General features: G+C 46.2%; 1 protein-coding gene across 2 annotated transcripts in view; it reads right to left on the reverse strand.

Annotated features, from left to right (window-relative positions):
* LOC123017274 (RNA binding protein fox-1 homolog 1) overlaps positions 1–25,661 on the reverse strand; it is a 242,826-nt gene that overhangs the window by 194,932 nt on the left and 22,233 nt on the right. Inside the window, exon 2 of one of the 2 annotated variants that reach the window (XM_044418532.1) lies at positions 5,579–5,584. The exons of the other annotated variant lie outside the window; for it this stretch is intronic. Coding sequence (XP_044274467.1) covers positions 5,579–5,584 — 6 coding nt within the window. The remainder of the gene's footprint in view (positions 1–5,578; positions 5,585–25,661) is intronic. 2 annotated transcript variants of the gene reach the window in all.

Here is a 25,661-nt window from a genome sequence, read left to right on the forward strand (position 1 = left end):
CAGGAAGTTTTTCCCGATGTTCTGCAGGAATCTGGCTTTCTGTAATTTATTCTATGTCCTGCACTTCGGGTCTGTCATAAATTCTCTAGATTGATTGGGCTGAATCTTCAGTGATTCACAATTCAGAGGGACAAAGAATGCTTGCACACAATGCAAGATATCTTGCTTGGAACATATAAAATCAAAACAAAAAGAGGGCCGGAGCTATAAATCTGCACTGTATACATCAGTGAGACTGTCCAGCATTTTTCTAGCTCAGAGATTTGAGACCTAGTTTGTCATCTCTAAGGAAAAGGTCATTTCCACCCATTTATTGCATGACTTTTCAGTGGCTCCACCGAGATTGTATTTTTAATTTAAAAGGCCTGATAAACAATTACGTATTTCATTCCTGTTATTGATGTGTGTTGCCCAGTTGAGGTGGGAGTTGCAGTTCCAGGTTCTGTGTGGCATCAACCCAACAAGGAGACACCATGGAGACTGTTCTGAAAGCCTTCATTAGCATATAAAAACATCCAGTGCTGAGGGTGAAGAATCCCCAGTCTTCAGATTCCAGTAACACTTTTCCACCTTCAGATTGTTGAAGCTAAGCTGCTTTTTGAAGACTGTTGAGTGCATTTTGCAACTCCTTTAATCTGGGACTCTGGGGCTCATTTTTCCATAATCATTTCTAACTCAATCAATAAGGCAGAGCTACACAAGTTTAATCTTGGTGAAATTTGATTTAGGTATTGACAAATGCACAGAGAAACTATATGCAGGGCATACATGCATCTTCACAATGGAATGTATCTTCATACATCAAATTTAATTTATCATTCTTTAGCCAATTTACATTCCTCGCCATGGCATGAGCGCCAGCTTTTTATGGACAGCTTCCCTCCCCACCCCTTTCACTTTATTGCTTCTCCAAATCTTCTTTTTTAATTCTTCCCTTCACAGAGGCTGTCGCTCCAATCCTGTGCCTGTAGGAATCTTTCATAGAGCTATGGGTGCACCCCCACTTTCCTCTGCAGGTCATGCATGTGTTGCGAGTCTTTGTGCTCTTTCCTTCAGACTGAGGCCTTCCTGCATCGCCCATCAGCAAAGATTCCCAGTCTGTGCACAGCTTGAAAAATTTGCTCATTTAGAAAAGAACTAATCTGACCCAGCTCTCCCAAACTAATATACAGATCAGCTCTTACATATCCAAAGTATTCCAATTTAGTTCTCAAAAAGGGAAGCATATATGTTTGAAAACCTTGAGAGAACATGCAGTTAGAAATATTTTTCAAAACCGTTTAGAAAGACAGGTAGATTAAGGAAGACAGAGGGTACAATCAGCTCATGAGGATCCACGTGCAAAAACGATATCCATTTTTGAGCTGGCATGCCAGGTAGACCCTGGGATGTTTCTTGAAGAAGGAAGCTTCTTGGGTCTTGGGGCTGGTTCCTCTGGGCCATGCTAGTCACTTCTTTCTGCTTATACACAGGTAGGAGGAGGAGATAGTAATAAAGCATCAAGATCAAAGATGCAGAAGCATCTCTGAAGCATCACCAGTGCCCAGAAACAGAATCCCTTTCTTGAGCCTGGCTGAGAAAGGGACACAGATGCTCATGAAACAGTGTCTTTGGGTGCTTGGTAACCATGGGAACAAACTCCTAGCACGCAGGAGTGGGGGCCACCCCTTAAAACCTGCCATGCATGTTGGTTCTTCCACCTAAATGGCTTGGGACCTGGTTACTTGAAGGACTGCCCTTTCTAATGTACTCCTGCTTGGCCGTTGAGATCTGGGAAAAAGGTTCTTCTGAAGCATTGAGAAGAAGGGCCTTCTTGGTGGCTGCTCCAGCCGTTGGAATAGGTTCCCTTAACAGGTCTGCCTGGCGCTGCCTTGACATTCATTTCAGCACCAGGCCAAAATCCATTGATTTTACAAAATCTGATTTTAAAACCTGATTTTAGGTGCTCATTCTGCTCTAACAGATTTCCTCCCCTTTCCCCTGTACTTGTATTGTTTGATGTATATTGTTAGCCACTCAGAGAGTCCTGCTTGGGCTATTGAGTGGCATATAAATGTGAAAATAAAACAAAATAAATAAGAAGTGTGAACCATCCATTTCAAATGGGCACTGAAAGGGAGCTGAGCTCGACTCAAAGTTTTCTGATGCACTGTTTTGTGCTCTCCCACACACACAGCTCCTGTGGCGATGCTTGAAATCCGGCAAGCTCAGGGCTCGTAAGCATCCAGTGCGAGGCATGAGGTGCAGAGGAGGTGGCATATGCCCCTGCCATGCCTCACAGCCTGTGCTTCATCCAGACAGCCATTTTGGACCTTCCAGTCCTAGTGCAGGAGGGGAGGAGGCCTCTGCTGGAATTGGGGCAGCCCTGTGAGCCTCCCCTTCCCCCAGCCCCCGGCACACCCTCCCCTCTCCCCTGGAGGCCAGTTATAGCTTGTGGGAAGACAGTCAGCGTGATTCTTTCCCTGGCGGCTGTGAGGGGGCAAGGGGGGGCAGCCATTGGTGTCTCAGCTCCGGAGTATCCTATAGGCCATGGGACAGGACCCTTGGCACGTGCTTGCAATCTTTTCCGTGCCTTCGCTCCATTAGCGTAGTGCAGGGATGAGGAAAGCGAAGCTTTCACCAGCAATCCAATCTGTGCTTCACAGTATTCGTGCACGCATTTCTGTCAGAAGTGCAAAAGAGCAATGAAATCTCTCTCTAAAATAAAAATAAAAATACCCCCCCATTTCATTTTCCTGCTGAACCAATCAAGGGATTTCTCAGAGAGCAAGTCGGAAAGGAGGAGGAAGCCCTTTGTGAATGTCTTGTAGGCATTATTTGATTAAGTTGACAATATTATGTGAGCAATGGTTGAGTACCCACCGTGCTGTTCTTTTGACCAAATTGATTTGTGTAATGAAATAGGCCTCTTGATTTAAGCAGTAACACTGGAAAGCCAAGTGAATTTACGGCCCCCACCGCCGTCCTCTTTCAATCCGACGAGAATAGCCGCGGTGGCATGCAAGACAGCACAGCTCAATGCATCGTGCTATAAGCGCAGAAAAAATAATATCGCATGGCTTTTTCAATATACCTATTTGATTTGATTTGTAAGCCTGATAAAAAAGCAATTGAGAAAAGCTCGGAACAAATTATACATACACATACATATATATATACAAACACACTCACACACTTTCTAAGTAGGAAAATGAACTATACTGAATGTATACAAAGAACTAAATAAAAAGGATTGCAAATCAGCTTCATATTATATCTATATCTATATATCTCTCAGAACATTCTCCATATGGCAAGCCATCAGGCTTGTGAAAATGTATTTTCCATTAAATCAAGGGACAAATGAATAATTTCAACCCAGGCTTGTTATTTTCAAACGGATTTTATTTCTAAATGCAGGACCTGATTTGCCAAGCAACTCCGACACGAGTGGGGTGGCAAGGCTTGGGGCAGCCAGACGGCCTGCTTGTGCGGGAGCCAGCTCACTGGCCGGGCAGCTTCTGTGCTGCTCTCGCTTGCACTGAAGCTGTCCAGGAAAAGCTGTACCCTGAGCAGAGCAGCCTGAGACACCCCAGGAATGAACTGCTTGCCTAAAGGAGAAGACACGGGTATGCAGATTCACCCTCTTCTCAAATACAAGTGGAGGAGGAATCAATGAGATGCCAGCTTGAATGGTTCTTTTAAGCAGGAACTCCAGAGCAGAGGAGAGATGTTTTGAAGAAAAGAACCTAGCCAGTTGTCCAAGTGGGAACTTCCCCACTTCCCTTTCCCAGGCAATTCCTTTGCTCTGAACTTTGATCAGGGATGGGTGATCGGGACTGGCATTTATCCAGTTTGCACACATCAGAATGGAATGTGGCCCAGAGAGGCTGCAGCCCAAAGGCTGCATGTTTAAGTCATCGTGTGCTTTATGCAGCAACATAACGCTTTCCAAAAATGCTCATCGTCGAAACATGTCTGCAGCAGTACTTCAGTGGATAAGGGAGAATGTGTGCATTTCACAGGTGGGCACAACTGATGAATGGATTTGGAACAGAGTGCACAAAAATGTACCATGTTTCATGTGATTTGAGGTGGCATTTTCACATGTTTTAATTTTCCCAAACCACATGCTCCTTCTATGATTTGGCCATCTCACCACTAGCGATCTTCCCCATTATGGGCTCCCTAGCACAGTGTATGACCTGTGTAGTTAAGGCTTTGGCAGCAGACAGAGGAAGAAGAGGGAGGAGAACGAGGGTGAAGGACACCGCTCACTCCAGGGGAGCCTGCTGCTCTCAGATACTGCCCTGCTGAAGTGAGATTTAGCCCCCTGCCTGGGGAGCTTTTGGGCACTGACTTTTCCTTCCCCTGAAGGCAGCACCAGGCCCGGGGTGCTCCATGTCAAACCTACTGTGGGGAGCAGATTTCTCCCTCCCTCCAGCAGACTCCTGAAACATCGCTCTTTTGTTAAAGCTTAACAGGTGGCAGAAATATAAATCAAATTAGCGCTCTCCTTTGTGGAAGAAGTAGCTCCCCATTTGAGAGGGGCCTCCAAATGGGAACACCCCCCTTCTTTTCAGAGAAGCTTCAGAGTCCACACTCACTGGGGAGGCTGCTGCTTTTGGCCCAGACAGTGGGAATGCCGGTCACTTTGTCGCTTCACCTGTCATATCCTGACCGGGTCTGGAAAAACCCCCATATCACCTCCTACTCCAGGACTGAAAAGCCTCGTTTCTTCCAAGCTGGCTCTCATACTCTGGCTGAGAATCTTCACTTGGTGACTTTACACTGCCAGGTCATCTGCTTAGCTCTGCCCTTCACCTCCTCTTCAGAATTTGACACATCTATATGAGCAGGCAGTGATGAGAAAGAGCTGCCCTGCCCCTGAAAATTTATTTTATTTTATTTTATTTTATTTTATTTTATTTTATTTTATTATTTATTTATTTAGGGAACTTCTAAGCTGCCCCATTTGCCGAAGGCTTGGGACGGCTCACAAACATAAATAAATAGCATCCTATAAAACAATATAATTTAACAGTATAAATTAAGTCACCCTGGCCAAAGAATAAAATAAATAAATAATATTAGCAATTAAAATAATGTTTGAATAAAAAGGTCTTCTCCTGGCGCCAAAAAACAAATAACAACAGCGCCAGGCTCTGGGGAACGCATTCCATAGATTGGGAGCCACCGCAGAAAAAGCCCTCCTCCGCGTACTTACCCTCCTAATTTCCTTCACGGAGGGTTCCCAGAGAAGGGCCTCTCCCACTGATCTCAAGGGGCGGGCGGACATATATGGACGCAAGCGCTCCTTCAGGTAACCAGGACCCAAGCCATTTAGGGCTTTATAGGTCATCACCAACACCTTGAATTGGGCCCAGACTTCAATGGGAAGCCAGCACCTTGGACAGAGGGATGTGTGAGGAATCTGCTGGGTTGTGGGAATCCATAGGATTCCGAGGGCTCCGCTCCCTGGCCTCTGGTGGCTTTGCAATGGCCCAGAGTCCAAGTTCCTGTGAGCACATGCAGCATTGTCAGGGCCCTCGCTAGAACTGAAGCTGCACAAACACGGCTGCTCGCCTGCCAAGAGCACTGGCATCTGAGAGGCTGCAAGTGATGCTGAAGAAGGTTGGTCACAAGGGGCTGGCCGGGAAAGCAGCTGCAGCTGACATGGAAGAAGGTTGCCAGTTGCACAGCTGGGGAGCCACAGGCAGTCATAGGCTTCCTCTACGTAGGAAGGCTGGGGCGAGCACAAGAGGGAGCCTGTAATGCTTGGAGGGATGCATTACGACAAAGTCCATCTCAACCCCACTTCAACCCCACCTGCGACAGACCCATTGCCCAGCCCAGGTCAATTTGCCTGACATTCAGAGGAGTGGATGTAGGCAGATCCACCCATCCCAAGTAGCTCCTGAACTATAAAACTCCATTCCTGGCTCATAAGTCACTGGCATGAAAAGTCAAATTTAAAATGGACATAAATCTTGTTTCGTTTTCAAGTAATGGGTGAGAAAACTGCAGCCTCCGTGCCAGTGTAACTAAGTACTTTCAGCTCTTAATTGCCACAATCAATAACTGGCAAAGCTCCATGATGCTCCAATACTGCAAGAATCCCTTTATTAAAAATGCAATTTCATTCCCAGTCCCATTTCTTCAGGGTGTGTGTGTGTGTGTGCGTGCGTGCGCGTGCACAAAACCTATGATTTTGGGAGGCAGGACAACTCACACACCTTTCAAATCAAGCCATTGTTTCTTCAAATGCAAATGCTTGTATGTACCATGTTGCCCAGCTTTTGCCTCCTCTCAGAAAAGCCACACAATGTAGAAGAATAATTCAAGAAATGGCTATCGATGGCTGTTAGAATCATTCAGCTGCCATATTTCCCAAGTTATTTTATGGCATCCTGTGCTGTGGACAGGATCAATGGGAACTCTGCTTCAGTGCCTTTTTCACAGCCCTGAACAAGGCACATTTCTGATAAAGCTTGCACATTCCCAAACGTGTGACCACATATGCAAAATGCGTGAGTGCGCACGCATGCATGCATGCATTTAAAAAGTGTGTGGCCTGCTTGCAGCATTTTGGTACGTAAGCCATCGTAAGAGAGGAACTTGCGTATATAAATACCTCGCAGAGTTCCTCTTTGTGCTGGGTACAAGGCTACAGTCACTTTTTTCCTGTTCTTTGAGACTGCACACTTCAGACAGTGGGTGGGTGGAATGCGAACCTTGTCCACTTCAAATGTAAAGTTCCCCCATATGTTGCAAACGAAAATGAAGCGTAGGCAAATGGAGCTTTGACAGGAGGGCAGGGGGTCTCGGCAGGCTTCAGCATCCCTGGATCTCCCATCCCTACTCATAAATTTGGATCAGGGAAAGCAAGCTCAAACAAGGCATCTGTTCCTCCTGGGAATCTCAGAGAAGTCTTCAGTGCCCTGAAGTAAGTTTGGATTTCTATTTAACCAATCCACAGATTTGGCAGCTGACTGGCTTTTCCCAAGTCACATAGATTCTGTGAACTTGTGGACTTTTGCTTGTTTGTTACTTTCTGTAAGTTCACACAAGATTTACCAATCCAAGAATACCAAAGCAGACAAACACCCAACCAAAGTATGCACCTCCACCCATAGACTAACACCCGGCAATGCCCAGTTTGGGGGCATTAGTGCATTTCTGGAAGGTCAAATTCGTACAAGGGTGTATGAAGACACTTCCATAAAATCTGATTCCATCAGTAGCTGATGAGAGCATGAAGGGTGCCCGAAAATCTGCAGAGAATGTTGACACAGATGGTTTAACAAAATGCACACACGATCCGTCTCGTACATCCCGTTTCTCATCCACACCCCAAGGGAGCCAACTCTAGTGAGCTTCCCTCAAAGGCCATTTTTCATTTGGATTGTGGAGGGGTAGCCGGATTGCTATGAGGTGGTAATCGAAGAATTGTGCACTGTGTGTTTACCTTCAGCAAAATGGAACGGACTGGAACATCTAGCATTTCTTCCTTGAACAAGACTAATGTCACACACATAAAGCTCCTTCCTGTAGGAGCCATGTTTATACAACCTACCGCTGAGCCAACTTGTGAATGCCGAGCGTCACGCTGAGAAAGGATGGCTGATTGCTACATTGCATGTTGTAAGGAAATAAAAAGTGACAACACGATGAAAGGATTTCTTTACTTGACCCACTGGAGGATCACCACCTCTCTCCAAAACCCTGCTGTACCTCTTTTCATTTGCTCAGATTCATGCCTATCTGAGAAGCACTTTTGCTTGTATTTTTCTGTGCCAGTAATCCCAGCTTTTCCTCCAAAGGAAAACGCTGCTGAAAAGATACTGAATACATGAGTTGATATCTCTTTTAGAAATGCTCGCAAGCTGCAAAACCATTTCTAAGAAAGTATTTGCCAAATGCAGCATTTTGTCTTCTGGATGCACAAACAGGCATGCATAAATAAGTAAGTATCCAGGATATTTAATATCAGTTCTTACCCAGATTGCTGGAAGATTCCCTACCGCACTTGGTACAAGGATACCACAGTTCTGTTTACTATCCTGTAAAATAGCCTCCACTATGGCACAAGCCACTGCTGGTTTCTCTGCTTTTATGTATCTGTGATAACTGTTCATGGACATCTTACTGTTTCTGAAATGTTTCCTAATTCAATCATGTCATGTATGCTGAAAGTACCATTCTTTGCCCATCACAGAACCTGATGCCAAAGTGTTCAGGTGAACAGACAAGGTGGAAGAAGCAGAATTTCATTTGATCCTAGGCCCCCAAGACCTTCATCCCCAATCCTACATAATCATATTAAGAGCAGGAGTGCCTCTGAGCATATGCACATAATATGCATAAATACAAGAACCTTAAACAGAGGTTTCAGAGACAGTGGCCTAGAGGAGGGTGAAGGGCAGTGCAGTAATTTATTTGCCATTTCTTCAACTATCCTCATTTTGTCTAATCAGAAATTTGCTTCTGGTAAATGTGTGGGGGGTGGAGGAGCTGTCAGTTGCATTTTTCTGCATGGGGTAGGCTGCCCCATGTTAGCTGTAAGGTAGCTAAGCCAATATGTTAAATTTTTGTTTCTCTCAGTTTCTCATTTTTGTTTCATCATGAATTTGAGAAAATATCCAGTCTTAATTTCAGTTCATCTTGAACTTTTTTTTTTTAGGTTTCCATGAAAATCCATAAGACTCTTTATGCACATTTTTCCTATTGCATATTGCATGCATGTATTTGGCCTAGCAGATTGATTTTGCAAGCATTTTCCTACTATATTGATGGTTTCTATTTTGAATGCTATTTCATTGCCTTGGGTGCCAATTTTTCCATGGGAGGAATGTGGCAAACACATAAAATGAATACATGCAAATGTGTTGTTCTCCCCTGCCCCATATATATGTAAGGGGAGAATTCCGTTCCATAATTTGGAGAAGTGCACATCTCAAAGGCTCCCTGCATTTCAGTTCACAAAGAAGTTCAGAAGGGAGAAATTAGGTACATTCCCATACAAATGGAAACTGAATTAATTTCTCCCCCATCCTGGTTAATGTTGGAGCTGGCTGGAGCCGGGGGTCAGACTAGATGGCCCGAGAGACCCGTTCTGACTTGCTCTGTTTCTGTGTTCTATGTCGTGCCTTACATGGTCACCACACAATGGTTCTTTCCAGCAATCTGCAGCTTCCCGTGGTTTAGTTCAAGCCCAGGGGGAAATGTTGGGAGCTACATTCTCCTGGTAGCAGTGCCCTTGCCTGGATCAAGAAGCCTTTCCAGCTGGAGAGGCTGCAGGGGGACGGAGAGGAAGAAACCAGCTCAGCATGTGCAGCCACCTCACTATAAAAAGTCCAGCTCAATAACACCACTGAACACAATTCCAAAGGAATTTGGACATACCCTGAAAGCAAGGCTGAAAAATGGAGCCAGGAGTGGCGCCAGTCGGTCAAGACCCTACAAACAGTGGGACTGGCTGGGTTCAGGAAGCATCTGAGCTATTTATCCTATAGTGAGTAACTGCTAGTTTAGACTGAGCAGCCACTGAACAGTGGAACAATCCTAAAGTCTGAAGAAAACCTAGTACTTTCTCGAATCCTAGTGGGGTACAGGCCCCAGTATAAAAGTAGCTAGGACTTGAGAACCTTCAGCACATTGCAATGGGAGCTAACACAAAATACTATCCCATTTCATCAGTTATTGTCAAGTAGATGCTCCCAAAGTCCATGGGAATTGGCCCTAGGAATGAGCATTTCAAGTTTTTCCATTGCCGGTGCTCCAGTTTTGCAATTGTCCCCCCTGGGAGGCTCAGCAGGTGCCTAGATAAGTGGTTGTTTGGGTGCCAGCGGAGGATTCTCTGCTTCCCAAGGATTCTGCAGTACATGCTGTTTCCACATTTTTCTTAGCTCTTCACTGCTACTTATGTGATGTTTTATATGCTGTATGCAGAGAGTTTTGGTGACTGGGCAATCTAATAATGTATTAGGTAGGCAAGAGACAAAGGGGGGCTCAGCGACAGAAGACCCCTGCCTAAGTCTCTCGAGCGCAATCCTATTGCAAAAGGGTGCTGTTGGAATAACGGAAGACCGGGAGGGAGGAATACCTTCTACTCTGGATCATTTTACCCCAGAAACCCTCCAAAGTTGGTGGGTTTTTTCTGCCCAGCCTGTTTCATCAGGAACCTGCTCTCTGAATCCCCCACCCACAAAATGCCAGAGACATTCCCCTGTTATTTCTGAAGCGCTGTCTTGACTTCTTTTGCTCTCTCCCCGCTCTCTCAGCTACAGATTAGTTGTGCAGTTATCCATGTCCGAATCATGGGGAGAGAGGGGTACAGCCCAGCCCCTTCCTGAATCAGTCTCAAGGGAGGCAGGGGTTGTTGGTGATGGGGGAATCGCCATGGCCATCGAACTGCCTTGGCTGAGGCCAGCTGTGAGGTGGGTGGAGGCAACGACACAGGGAACTGTGGCAGCCCAGAAAGTTGGGCATCAGGTTAAGGCTGTGGTGGTGGGCAGAGGCAGATGCCTGGACCAGGCTAAGGCTGGAATGGCCAGAAAGGCGGGCAAGGGGTGAAGCAGAGCAGGGCGGCCAGGGGAGTTACACCCTTCCAGAGCAGGGCCCAGCAACACAGGCCACTGCCCTCCACGCAAGGCCCAAGAAATGAGGCAGAAGGCTGCATCAAAGCTGAACCAACCGCGCTGGCTTGTATTGCCAGTCTCAGCTGAGACCCACCTGGTGCTTGGCTGTAGTACATTCGAGCACTCCAGGCAGGGCCTCCCACATGAGGAGTCACCTGGTCTGGAGAAGGCCTCCTCTGCAAGCAGAGAGTCCCTCACATGGGCACCCAACTGGTCTGGCCACTGGGGCAAAGGTGCTTTTGGGAACTGGGAGGATGCTTAGCCTCTGCCTTGTGGGGAGAGCCTTGGAGGCAGGTTCAACAGGGACAAGTGCCAAGTTCACCACCTAAGAAAAAGACACCAAATGCACGGATACAAGATGGGGAACACATGGCTCAACAGAAGTGAACAAGAAAAGATCTCGTAGTACTTGTGGACAATAAACATGAGCCAACAATGCAATGCAGCCACCGAAAGGGCAAATGCTATTTTGGGATGCATTAACAGAAGTATTACTTCCAAATCATGAGAAGTAGTAGTTCCTCTATATTCCTCACTAGTCAGAGCTCACCTGGAATACTGTGTCCAGTTCTGGGCACCAAGATTTAAGAAAGATACAGGCAAATGAGAAAAGGAGCAGAGGGGGGCAATAAAAGTGATCAGAATTTGCAAACACTGCCCTGTGAGGAAAGACGGAGAGAACTGGGCATGTTCTTGAGAAGAGAAGATTGGGGGAAGGGAACACACACATGATATCCCTCTGTGAGTACCTCAAGGGCTGTCACAAAGAGGAAGGTCAAGATCTCTTCTTGCTAATGCCAGAGTGTAGGACACTGAATAATAAATTCAAGGTGTGACAATCCAGATTCAGGCTGAACATCGGGAAAAGCTTCCTCATGGTCAGAGCATTATGGCAGTGGAACCAGCTACCTGGAGAGGTGGGGGGCTCTCCCACACTAGAGGCATTCAAGGTGAAACTGGGCAGCCACTTGAGTGAGATGGTGTAAATGGGTGTCCTGCAACAGCAGGGAGTGGGACTCGATGGCCTTCATGGTCCCTCCCAGCTCTATGATTCTCCCCTGGACAGGGCTGGAATGGTAGGCCCTTCCTAGTCTGGTGGCAATGACCGATTTGACATGTTCTGGATTTCTGCAAGCTCTAGCTTTTCCTCTGCAAAGAATTATTCCTGTGAGGTCAAGAAAACCATCAGTAGCTTTATAGGGCAATAATGAGAAGGATGGGATAGTCCAGCTTTCCAAAACCCAGTTCTCTCTGGCTGTTCTATATGTGAGGTACCATCTGCCTCCGCATGGCCAATGAAAAGGGATGCCTGGAGTATCCAGGCAAGAATATCCAGAGGGCGACATGTTGGGAAAGTCTAGGAGGCACTGTTTGTTGTGCACATGTGCAAATGTCCAAACAGAAGAAAGCTCAACAGAACTCACTGGGGTAAATGAGTTGAGAATTTCACTTGGAATATTTCACATGGGCACATCACAAGGCATGGGAGCCCCGGCCTACGTGATCCCAGCTTGCGAACTATCTTGTGGCATCTGGCTAAGTGCTCGGAGAAAGGCAGTTGCTGAGTTACACAGACCATTAATCCAGTCTCCATAATAATCCAGAGAGGCGATCAATCCAGAAACTTGCCTGTTTTCCCACGCATATCCCTTTAAGTTATTGATAGCTTAAAAGAAATAAAGGAAAGATTGAGTGGCTTTCCTCTTTACAAAACCCTTTCTTGCTCACCATGGGTGCTTGGAAATGTCACTGTTTGCAGAGTGACATTTGCTGGACCCAGCATGGCTGCACTTGGGTCCTTAATACCACAGTGGTAATTGTCCAGACACATTTCAAGGCTGAGAGACTTTCCCTAGCACTTTGCACCCTGAACTTGTTCTCCAGTTTTCGCAGCCTCCCTGTGGAAAAATATCTGTTTTGCTTTGTTAAGCACCCTCTTCTTCAAGCCAGTACCATCAAAGCTTTCCTCTTATTTTTTTCCCCAAATGAGACAGAATATTCCAGTTAGTGTCCCAATATTCTAATTCACCCCCCACCCCAAGAAGCAAGAAGAGGAAAAGACGGATCATTCAAAGTTTCCTATCCTTTACATTCAAAATGTTAGATTACATGGCTGCATTAAAGTGGGTGAACATCTTCTTATTTTCTGAGCATCTTCTTATCTGTGTGCAGAACCAAGAAGTGGAAACAGCGCAGACAACTCTCAAATCAAGAATTGGTTCTTGTCATTGCTCACTTTTCTGCCTATTCAGTACTGATTTTGTGGTTAGCTTTCAACATCAGACAAGTATACAGAGCTGCTTACATCGACTGAACTGTCAGGATTTGGGGGTATGAACAAAGGGATGTGCATCATGGGCAAATCTGACAGTTTTTCTTCCCTCCACATTCAGATCTTTCCTATCCATACGATACGTTTTTCTCTATTATGCACAGTTTTGTGTAGAATATATCACACATTTCTGAAGAGTGTAACTATAATGATATAACTGTTTCAATTCATGTGCTAGTTCAGGGCATGCAAATTGGGTATATTTGCATTAAAATGAGAACACAATGATTTCTCAGTCATCCCTGCTAATCTGTCAAGCCGTCCTAGAGAGGAATCAATGGAGGATGTGCAAGACCCAGGGAGCTGGGCCTCTTCAGCCTGGAGAAGAGGAGACTCAGAGGGGACCTGTTGGCAACATGCAGGTATGTGAGGGGTGTCACATGGAGGTGGGGAGAGACCTGTTCTCCCCTGCAGAGGAAGGAGGGACGCTCTCCAATGGAGCCAAGGTTCAATTTGGATGCCAGGAAGTACTTCCTGGCAGTTAGGACCCCGAGGGTATGGAATGGGAGGTGGTTGAAGCCCCAACAGTGAGGGTGTTCAAGGATAGGCTGGACATGCATGTGGTAGGCATGTGCATAGGTAGGCATGTGCAGAGCCGGCTGGAGTCGGGGGTCAGACTAGAGGGCCTGGGAGACCCCTTCTGACTCACTCAGTTTCTATGTTTCCATGTTTCTAAGTCTACGCCACCCTCTATTCTCCTGACTCAGACCAGTGGCAGCCAACTGCTGGGGCACAGGTGGGTGGGTTCCACAGCCCACCTCTGGGTCAAGTGGAATGGCTATAGCTGGTGGAAAAGTGCTGGGCTCGTGGTAGCTGGTGAAATGGTGAGATCCTCTGCCAGAGCCCCTGAGGTAAGAAAGCAAGCAGAAGAGGAACCACCATACTCTGGCCTGCAGGCCTGCGTCACGTGCCGGAGGGGATCCACTTTGTGGAGACGCCAAGACAACTTCTACACATGAAGAGCCGTGCTTCAATCTCGCCAGGTCACAGAAATGACTGGCAGACGCCACAAGACCATATTAGCCAGGCAACTAGGCCAACTCTTTCTCTGTGGTGGCGCTCAATCTATGGAATGCGCTCCCCAGAGAGGTCCGCCTGGCGCCGTCATTTGTTTTTCGGCGCCAGGCGAAGACCTTTTTATTCAAGTGTCATTTTAATTGTTAATATTATTTGCTTATTTTATCTGGCCAGGGCGACTTATTTTATATTGTTATCTTTTGTATTTTAATTTATGTTGTGAGCCGCCCTGAGGCTTCGGCGAATGGGGCGGCATAGAAATGTTTTAATAAACAAACAAACAAACAAACAAACAAACTCTGGCCTTGAACAAGAGGCGTCACCTTCCGTGTTTCTGGGATCAGGGCCTGTGGTTACGTGCAAGGAAGGCTGAATCTGCAACTCGTAAGGGATGCCAGTTGCTCTCATGCCTGGTGGTTGCTGATGCAAATACCTGTCTGGGTACCTGGTGAATTCAGGTACCTGGTTCTTATACATAACTATTTATTTATGTATTCAATTTATATTCAAATGTTTTCTTGCACAGAATTCAAAGGAGCTCCCCCTGCTGCTCTCAGTCTTATCCCCAAAGCAACAACCCTGTGAGGGAGGTTGGACTGAGAGGCTGTGACTGGCCCAAAGTCATCAAGGCTGAGTGGGGACTAGAACCGAGGCCGCCCGAGCTCCAGTCCTGTGCTTTAACCACCACCCTGGCAGCCTCCCCAAGTTCCTTGCACGTCCATGTCTCCCAGACCCCCCAGATCAGTGTCTGTGGCAATGATGCCGCTTCTTGCTTTTCTCGGTAGCAATTGCCATGGTTTGTGTGCCCTGCATTCAGCTTTGAAAGTTATGGAGTGGCGCAGGGAGACAGGTCATTTTCAGTTGGCATTCACGGCATGAACGAACACATTGCAAAATACATTTTATGATGAAATGTATTGCACAGGATATGCTATTAATGATGGTAATCAGTACTCATTCAATATTCATTTTATGTCTTGAAGGTAACCTCATGAAGGTGTTGTCCATTTCTCCGGACACATTCTCTCAGCCTGTTGTGGAAATTCTGTATTGCTTGATGTAACAGGAGAAGACCCTGATGCTGGGAATGCTTGATGGCAAAAGCAGAAGGGGAAGGCAGAGGACGAGGTGGCGGGATGGAGTCCCTGGGGCAGTGGGTGTGGGCTTGGGTGGACTCCGGGGGGTGGTGGAGGGCAGGAGAGCCGGGAGGAATGTTGTCCATGGGGTCGTCCATGAGGTGGGTGGGGCACGCCTTTGCAACTAACAACAACAAACATGTCAAGAATGCCAGCTGTTTCCTCTTCAGTCCTCCTTTTTGGTTCAGCAATGGTTGCAGGGCGTGTGCGGTACACTCGGCTTTTAAGATGTCCCCACCGAAAAAAATCACAGACAGTGAGACCTGGGGCTCTTGGAGGCCATGGAATGTCACCGCTGAACACCACCTGGGGGCTTCTCTTTCAAGGCTGAAGCCGTTTCTTCAAAACTACGCGCCCGTGTTGTCATCGCATGAGCAGACAGGACACAGTCATGGCATCCTAACCAGTAATGATGCCAAAATTCCCTTTGTGCAGCATTCACTCTATCACCCTTCTTATAAAAGGCTTTTAGAGCTAATGCTCCTTTTGCACCACTCTGTTGGTCCAGTATAACTGACGGCAAGGGGTCCTAAACGAGGTCACACTGGTTCCAAACAATTGCCGATGCCCCGGGGTCACCTACTCCTAGTTCCAAAATTTCCCTTTTCCCTGCGCCACCCTGTACTAATATTAAATTGACAAACAATTACTGAAAAGCATGCCTACTTGATGGAAAACATGAGAAAACATGCCCTCTCTTCACTGGTCAAGCCAGTGATGCTGAAGGGAGGAGGGAAGGAGGAAGAGGAGGAGAGGAAGAAGATGACGAAGAAGATGAAGCAGCAGCAGAAGATCTGGAGAAGCAGTGCTGGCTATCTCAAGAGGAAGGGGAAAGGCTTAATGCCATTTATCCTTGATTTATCTCATGCTCCTCCATCAGGATTCTTTCACTGTATTCCAAATTATTCAGGGTTCTTCCCAAAGTGGAACTTATACATAAGAAACTCACCATTATTAATACACAATTCCAACTGGAATTTTCAATTCCATACATCCAGAATTTTTTTAGATCAGACCCTGGTGGGGAGAGAATCAGACTGGATGAGGAATGACTGTGTGGGTCCTCCAGGGCAAAAAGGAATTGAACTACTCCTTCTTGTTGGTTTGGGTTTCCCTTGAGTATTTTCCCCCATTCTGTTACTTTGCAGACCTGTGCTGTGGCAAAGTGATGTGATTCTACATTTGCATCCCCTACTGCAATCAATCAATCAATCAATCAATCAATCAATCAATCAGTCAATGGGAAGAATTAAAAAAGCTGTTCTTAAAAAAAGTGCAACCCCCTTTATTTAAGCTTTAATGGAAAGCAAATGAAGCTATATGCCCACACCTCACACACTCCCAGAAAGCCATGGGAAAGCCCAAATGCCCAGAGAGGCAGATAGTTGTACCACTGCACATCTGAACAGTCGTTGCTGCAACTGCAGGATCGTGAAGGCCCGGGCTCTTCCAATCCAGAAAGGGCGTGCAGGCAACATGGTCCAGGCGCCTCCTGCAGGCTTTTCCTGGCAGTCCGTGTCAATGAGAGCACGAAAGATGGGCTGATGGTCTGCCTGGGGAGAAGGCAGCTCCCTCAGTTCCTTAGGAGAGAATCAGTCCTTGCACCTCTTTTTACTGCATCCACTCCAGGTTCAGGAGACTTCCAATCCCCATGCCATCCAAGGCACTGAACCCCTTTGGTCTGATTGGCCACCGATCACCCAGCCATCACCCAGTGCCCCAAAGAACCATAAAGAACTGAGGAGGTGTGCAGAATGCCGCAGAAGGAACAAAATGCACTCCACAGAAGTTTTAGTGTCAAAGACTTAAAAAGAAACAAACACAAAGCCATTTGCAACTTGATTGCCCTGCTGCGAGTTCTATCTTTGCTGATTTGGATCATCTGGTGATAGCTAATTGGTTTGTGCACATTAAGATGAAACGGCAAGGTCACAGCCATTTGACCTTGCAGCAGCTGAAGTGTTCCAGAGAATCGTGTTACAGTCACAAGCTTGCAAAGGCTTTCCTTTGAGGAGAGCGCCAGGGCTAGAGAGATAAACTGCCTCATTTCCTCAACAGTGCCCTCGGGGGCATGGCCCTTCCACTAGTGTAACATCCTCCATCTTGGTTGCACTGGGTTTGTCACGCCACTGATGCCATTTCGCAGCATTCCGAGGCCAGGGTGAAGGCAGGGAGCATCTCCAGACTGCTGGGCTGCGCACATGGTGTCCAGGAACCAGATGCAAAACAGAGCTCGTGAGCTACCTCAGACCTGCTCTGTACTACCCCCGTTTGTGTGTGTGGGGGAGAGGTATAAAGGTGTGTGCGGGAGAGGGGTAAATGATAGACATGATGGGGGTGGGGGGATAAATATTCATTAGCAAGGTAAAATGAGATGCCCAAATGCAATCCATTCTGCCCCACTACGGAAAACTGCCATGGAAAAATATGTACTTGAAAATACAAGATTGGAAACTGAAAGGAAGAATGCGAAAACCAACATGGCAGCAAGGTCTTCTCCCATTCTGTCTCTTCCCTTTCATGGTGGGCATGTCGTGAGCGGAGCCAGCTGGAGCCGGGGGTCAGACTAGATGGCCCGGGAGGCCCCTTCTGCCTCGCTCTGTTTCTCTATTTCATCCTCTTCCTCCTGCTCCCTCTCCCTCAGTGATCATCAACTGAGCTCCTCCATCAGCTACCAAAAGACCCTACAAGTATTTGCCCTATTTCTCCTCCTCCTTTTTTGCAAGGGACACAGGCTTGGCCTTTGCAGAAGCCACATCTCTTTCCTCTGACCAAGGACCAGTGTCAGAGTACACACAGCCAGACACTCGTCAAGGGCTCATAGGCCAGCAGAGAGCCCACTGAGCACTGGGGCCTTCCTCTGCCCTTCCTTGAGGCCTGGCCAATGATAGAGGTGTGAAGGATGCTATCACCACCACCACCACCTTGATTACAGCCAGCTGCTTGACCGATTCCCTCCAATGTATGGGCAAGATGCCTGAGAGACACAGAGTTCAATTCATTTTGACTGGAAAAGGACATCAGCTAGAGACAAAAGAGGAGGACGCCTCAGGCATGGTGACACACGGGGCCTTCCAGTAGAGCCTCTGCCTCTGCCTCCAAGGTGGCTGCTACTGCTTGTGCGCCAGATAGTGGGAATGTGGGCGCTTTGTAATCAGGCTGCTTGCTTTGTCTGCCATCACCCGACTGGATCCAGGAGCTCCTTCTCCGTCACCTCTCCCCTTGGTCTGAAATGGCTCCCTTCTTCCCCAGGGCAGACGGGGTCTCATGCTTCACCTAAACATCTTCACTAGGGAACCTCAAAACTGCCAAGTTCTGTCCTCCTCCTCCTCCTCCAAATGGGAGGTAAACTCAGGGTGCCCAGCTCATGGAGAAGTTTCAGAGGACTGCTTTCTATGTGCTGAAATGGAGAGGTCCAAGAGCTGTGTGGCTCCTGCAGTGCCTGTGTCCTCTCCCAGGAACACGTGGTTGCAGATTGAAGACTGGTTTTAAGACAAGCTTTTGTGCAGATTTTTGATGTTTTTAAAGTCAGAGATTAATACAGGAAGTGGACAGAACACATGCAAAAAGGAGAAAATGGACCCAAGTTAGAGTGCTTCATCCATTTTGCACGCATGCATGCACACACACACAGTGAAAATGAACACCGTGTGTGTGCGTTCACTCTCCGTTTGTGTGTATTCATTTTCAAGCCATTTTCAGTCATATATCTGCAGCAGTCGAGCAGCTGTGGATGATTCATAATACAGCATGAGAATAATATACTGGGGGGAAAAGACGAAGAAGGAGAAGAGAACAGGAGAAAGAAATTTCTGCCCAGAAGCAAGATGCAAAATGCCTTCTAACCTGATAAAACCAGTATGAGTTTGCTAATATATGGTGCTTTCTCCATGTTATCATCAAAATCCCATACTTTGTAATACAAAACAGCATTTGACAATATGATTCATAAATCCTTAACATGATATACTGGCCTACCGGGGTTTCATTATTTGGATTTCTAGTTTAACTGATTGCATAAAAATGCTATCACCCTCTCAAAATCCGTTAGGAGCCGTATTATTTTCAGACATGCTATTGCCGGTCTCATTCATATATGGTATATTTTCACTTTTTTTACTTTTACCTGCTGCTGCGAAATATAAACAACAGAGCAACTCCTTAATTAGAACAGAAGTGTGTGTGTGTCCATCCGTGTGCCCAGTGCTATTTTAGTCTTCGTATATAAAGATTATGATCAGTTCTCAGAACTACTTAGCCACTGTGTATAATGAACACCACCACCACCCCAGTTTTCCCTAAAGGTGTATGGGAGAACGGTGTTTCTTGGACAGCTAGTGAGACCCAAGTTTTCAGGGGTGTAACTAGGCCTGGACCTTTTGGAGAAAGTTCAGGATAAAAGTGTCACAGTAGCAGGAGAAAGCTCAATGCTATTGCTGCATTCCTGAAGGCTGCATGATTATAATGTGCAAAACTGGGCATGTTCAAAATGGGCAAGCATTGTAAAGCATGGGACGGAAGTTGTGAGGGATGTGTGGAGAAGGGAAATATCCCTTGTATGCTTCGCAACAGAGTAGCACAGAGATCATGAAGTCCAAGGTCCAAAATTACCTAGTTCCGTTGCTGCAATTTATCCCCATGTTCATGCCAATGAATCCTGCACTAACATAAAACATAAAAGAGAGCACAAAGAATCCCCTTCCTGAATCAGACTGAGGCCCATTCAGTCCTGCATTTCATGTCCACCAACGACCAGGCAGAAGCTTCTAGAAGTTCATGTTCAGCCTGGCGTTGGACCAGCTAAAGTACCTCAATTTACATTCAAGGGAGTTTAAAAAAAACTTGTGTGAAAGATACCATACAGTTCAATGGATACATGGAAAGCAGCTGCTTAGAATGGTCACTCAGACCAAGTGAAGGGGATGCCTGTTCCTCAGCTGTTGGGCTTGCCAATATGGTCGGTGTTGTTCTGGGGTCCGAGCTGCTTAGATACTTTTTGACTCCTTGCCCCGAGGCACAAGCCAAAGCACAGGCTATGGACTTACAGAAGTCCCCTCTCTGCTTCCCAATAAGATGCAAGCTCACCCCCTGTGAAACAACTGCCTCAGTAAAGCAGGCAGTTTCCTTTCACACAGCAAGAGCAGCTCTTGTCCAAGGAATTAAATTGGGCAAGGCAGTGTCAGGCCAATTATATCTACTGCTTTTCCTCCAAACAGAAACTGAGATTATACATAAGGCCTTCACATGGACTCAAGAAAGTATCCTAGCTCCTGGACCCTGTTCCCTACACTCTCAGCTGATCCTTAATAATTGTTCTTCCAGAATAACCCCCCATCCCTTGTTCTTGGGGTCTGAATCCAGAATGAGCTGCTTCATGGGTAAGTGTAACTTCACTTCCCACTTGCTTGAAATTCTCTGCTGTCTGCAAACAAGGCAGAGCTTTCTCTGCTTCTTCCACCGGGCATTTAGAAAAGTTGTCAAGGAAAGGGTTAGGAAAAGAGGAAAGAGAATCCGAGTTTCAAAGAATGTGTATGGTCCCTGTGACCCATAGATAAGAAGGAAGTTTTAAAGTGTGCTTCTTGATAACCACCAGATGGGTGTTGGGAAAATGTAAATTCCCTTGTTATCAAAAGCAACAATGTATGTAAATGTTCCCTGTGTTCCAAAATGAGAAAAAATATGCTCTGTCATCCAAAGTAAACAGTAGGAAAAGCTTCCTCGCTGTCAGAGCAATAGGCCAGTGGAACCAGCTGCCTAGAGAGGTGGGGGGCTCTCCCACACGGGAGGCATTTGGAAAGAGGCTGGACAGCCAACTGAGTGGGATGGTGTCCTGCAACAGCAGGGTTTGGACTCGATGGCCTTCATGGCCCCTTCCAACTCAACTCTTCTATGATTCTACTAAGAAGTAAGGCTCATCTCTGTTTAACTGGTAGCCAATCAAGGCAAAAGCAAATATGCCAAAATGGATAAGGAGCATTAGATTTCACACAATGACCTCGTAATGGTAATAACCTCTTGCATGCAAGATAATAAAGCTTCCTGTTAGAATTTTTGTGTCAAAAGTCCTTTATTTTATAAGGACTGGGACTGAGCTTGGAGTCCCATGGAGTAAATAAAACCCCTTGGGCAGCTCATCTACTGCATTAACTTCTTTTTCTCCTCTCTTGCAGGTCTTTCAGTTTAACCCCACAAATTGCCTCCCAAAGACACCAAGTTTCAAAAGACCATTAGTTTGGACCCCATCCAAAGTGAAGCAGGCCTTACTGGAAGCCATCCAAAGAGGAGCAGGCAGCTCCTAAGGCTTCTTAAGGTTTGGTGGCTTGGTTATGGAGGCAATGATCAAAGCCCCCGTTTGATAGCTGGGAAAGGTTCTTGATCAGGCTGAGAGTGCAAGCAGGGATTCTTCTGAAGGCATGTGTATGGACAGCCAGGAAAGGGAGAAATCATGTTTCTACCTTCTAAAATAGTTGGTAGGAGGGGATAGCTCTTTCCTGCCAAGGTTCTTCAGTGGGGAGGTACCCAAATATTTGGCAAAACTGAAGTGAGGCAGATCAGCAATTTAAAGTGCCCCCTAACCCTCACTGGTCGGTTCCAAAGCACTTTTGAAAATGTGCACATTGAATGCCCATCCTTTATTTTTTGTCTCCAGGGGCTGTTATGCAAACATAAATGCCTTTGAATATAGGGGATCCATTTAGAGGAACTAAACATCCATTTAGGGTGGTAAGCCTATCACTCTACAAGTATGAAGTTTGGATAATCCTTTAAAAAAAATCGCACCAGAACTGATGGCCATGCATCAGTGTCAGTAAATGCCTCAATTGACTTAGAAGTTGAAATAAAAAGAAAAGCTTTGGATGCTTATCATTATGTTGCATTATTTTATTTTAATTTGGAACCTCTTCTATCCTTCACCTAATATCTCAAAGTGTAGGTTATGTAGAAAATTAAATTTGGGTTTGTAAGATTGCATATGCACCACTGGAATTAGTCCCCCAAATTTTACCACCTGGTGCCACTCACAGTAAAAGGGAAAAAAAATATCTTTACGATCAAACAGGTTAGTTTCCTGTGTTTTACAACCTTCTACACTTCATTAACCTTTAGTTCCACAGGCATTTATGATCTCATAAGGAAGGATTTATCAGATGAAAGAGCTAATATCAGAACTGTATTTGGGCCATCCATGTTTAGCAAATACTAGAGTGGTCATAATTTTAAAAATATTACATTCTGAAGGAACTTATTTAGAAAATGTGGAAACGTTCTCTGCTGTTCTTGTCAGTGATGTGCGTGCCTTCCTCTTTTCCTATTCTCTCTCTCCATTCTCTTCCCCTCCCCTGGGACTTTATCCTAGCTTTCTCCTGGTGAAGCTTCCTTTCACAGGACCCGAGATTCACTTTGTCCATCGATACAGATCTACTTTCTAGGAACCTGTGTCTTCTGTCCCATTTTTTTCTTGCCTGCCATGACTTTCCAGAGATTCATGAAAGCAATCCAGTCAATGACTTGGGAACATTGGGGAAATTTGCAATGGCCTTAAATGAATTTGAGTTTTTAAGAATCCAACCTATGGATTCCACAATGGATTGCCTTTTCCTGAGCCATGTGGATTCCATGGACCAGCAAATCAGCTTTTATTATCTGTAACTGTTCACAGGTTTAGTCTGCGATAAAATTGTATACAGTTAAATTTGAATTACACATAATAATTACAGAACGTGACAACAAAACCATCCAGAAGCCTCTGGAATAACCATGACTTGGGATAAGCCGTTCTGCTGCAGAATCTCCAGGTGGAATTCACAGAAGCACAAGCTCTTCCAAACCCTGTGAGGATTTTTCTATGTAATATCCTTAGGGGTTCACTTGTTCACGTCTTGGATGAGGACTCTGAAAACCTTGGTGCTAGCCCTCACTTGGTCATAAGGTTCAGTGGGCGCTTTTGGGCTGGTCACAGACTCCCAGCTTAACCTACCTCACAGGGTTGTTGTGAGGACAAAACGAAGGGGAGGGTTCCTGTATACTCCTTGGAGAAAAGGTGGGATTTAAATGAAACAAATACAAATAAAAATGTGTGCGTGAATGAAAGGGCTGTGCGTGAGAACTGATGGAATGGCCATGTGTTCAGGCATCCTCTTCACGGCGGTCCCAAAAGAGCATATGGCTGCTTTGGATGAGCAATGGGGGCGTGCATGGCTGTTCCAGAGGAGGCAGGGAAAGCAGGAGCACATGAGCCTGAATGGACTCAGCTGACGCAGCAGTCCAAGCTGAGAAAAGGCAGCCATGGTGACCGGTGCAACTCTGTGTCCAGAAGCACTTTCAGGTATAAGCCTGCTCATTCATATGCACGATGGAAACTGAAAGCAGACAGCACAGCAGCAGCATGCAAATGAGATCAAATAGACTAAACGAGACTTCTTACACCACGTGCTGATGATGACAAGGTGGACTTCTCTTGATTTCTGAAAGCTAAGACAGCTGTGGCTATTGGATGATACAGAAATAAAATAAAATATAAAATGAAATGAAATGAAAAGCAAAAAGTGTGTATATGTTTGCATTTACACCTCCCTGAACATGGGAGAGTGCTAGCTAGCAAAGAAAACAGAACCATCATTTAAAAACACTCTGGTTCAGGCTTCCCAACTGAGGGACCCCTAGATTTTTTGGATCTCAGCTGCCCTCAGCCAGCATGCCAACAGTCAGGAAAGGCTGGGAACTACAATCCAAAGCATCAAGAGAACATCCTACTGGAGAAGGCTGATCAAACAACAAAGCAAACACCTTGCCAAACAAGAAATTTTTGCCATCTGGTGGGGAAGAAGCTGATGGGCAAAGAATGGCATTGCTGAGATGTGGCCACAGGAATGGCCTCTCTCTCATCCCTTCGTTGCTAAGGCACACAGGAGTGGTGTGGTGTGGCGGGACTATTATGGGAGGAAGCATCTTGGATTTAAGCTGGGCTTTTATTTGGGCTCCACCCCTCATCACCAGATCTCTAAATTTTGCCTGGATCTAAACTGGCAATGAATGCAGCCCTCACAAGGAAAATTTAATCTGATTCCACAGGAAACCAATCTAGATGTAACTGGGGCATGTGTGTCAAGAACTCACAGAGAATGGACTCAGCTGATGGAGCAGTCCAAGCTGAGAAAAGGCAGCCATGGTGACGGGTGACGGGTGTCCAGAAGCACTTTCAAGTATAAGTCTGCTTGTTAAAATAGGGGACTACCCCATCCCCAAACATGTTGAAGTCCAATTCCATGTTTGTTTGCTAGGTCGATTTGTTCTCTGGATCAAGTCTTCTTTATTAGCACCTAGCCAACCCATGTCTACCTCCAGATAACAGTTCAGCACAAGAGCAGCTCCCCCAGGAATGGATGGGACACAGAATGGAACTGCATGTCATCTGCGTATTGGTGACACCCGTATCACTAGACAATGCCCCTCGTACATAAATGATCTCTTATTCCATGTAGATGTAAATCAGCACTGAAGAGCGCAATGCACCAATGGCCAAGGGATCAAATGATGGTCCCCAGTGTCATCTTTTCAACACAGACCTTGAAGACACTTGAAGGACTTGAATGCCTTCTGAAGCATACTGAAATGGATGCAGTAAGGTATTCCATTCACAGAACATGGAAACTGAAACGTGACCAAACTGGTAAATTAACAACTGGATGGAATCTATCTGATATCAGATAGGGCAGTGGAGGGCGACAAAAATGATCCAGGGTTTGGAAACACTGCCCTGTGAGGAGAGACTGGGAGAAATGGGCACGTTCAGCCTTGATGCGAGAAGACTGAGCGGGGGGACATGATATAAGTACCTCCAAGGCTGTCACAAAGAGGAAGGCCAAGGTCTCTTCTTGCTGATGCCAGAGTGCAGGGCACGGAATAATCAAGTCAAGTTGCGGCAACCCAGATTCAGGCTGGACATCAGGAAAAGCTGCCTCACTGCCAGAGCAATGCGACAATGGAACCATCTGCCTAGAGAGGTGGGGGGCTCTCCCACATGAGAGGCATTCAGAAAGAAACTGGACAGCCACCTGAGTGGGATGGTGTAACTGGTGTCCTGCCCCAGCAGGGGGTTGGGCCTGATGGGTTTCATGGCTCCTTCCAACTCTGCTATTCTATGATTCCTTGATATGATGGGGTCCAGAGAATGGAGGCTTCATTGAGGCCACATGAAGGTAGGATGACATGACTCTTCTTCCAAGGATGGCTTTACAGTCTCTGTAACCCCCCAGCCAGACTTCTGCTGAGTCTGGGAAGACAAGGCCCAACCTTGGTCAGGATCTCAGGTCCTATATAACAAACAGCCTGGATTCTGATAAATATTGTTGTTGAAGCTGCACGGTTAGTTTCTCTTATATGTTGCAAGAACTTAGATATGTTCAGAGTATTTTAAATGGAACATTATAGGATGCTTGGTTGTGGGTCCTGTAGTTAGTCCAAGGACGTTTAATGTTCCCAGTATATAGTTGTGCTGTCCCATGGGAAAATTTAGATCACATCCAGAAACAGCTGGAACGTGCGTGAAAACTTACT

The sequence above is a fragment of the Varanus komodoensis genome, unplaced genomic scaffold (assembly GCF_004798865.1).
Source record: "Varanus komodoensis strain SLA01 unplaced genomic scaffold, ASM479886v1 scaffold90, whole genome shotgun sequence".
Lineage (NCBI taxonomy): Eukaryota > Metazoa > Chordata > Lepidosauria > Squamata > Varanidae > Varanus > Varanus komodoensis.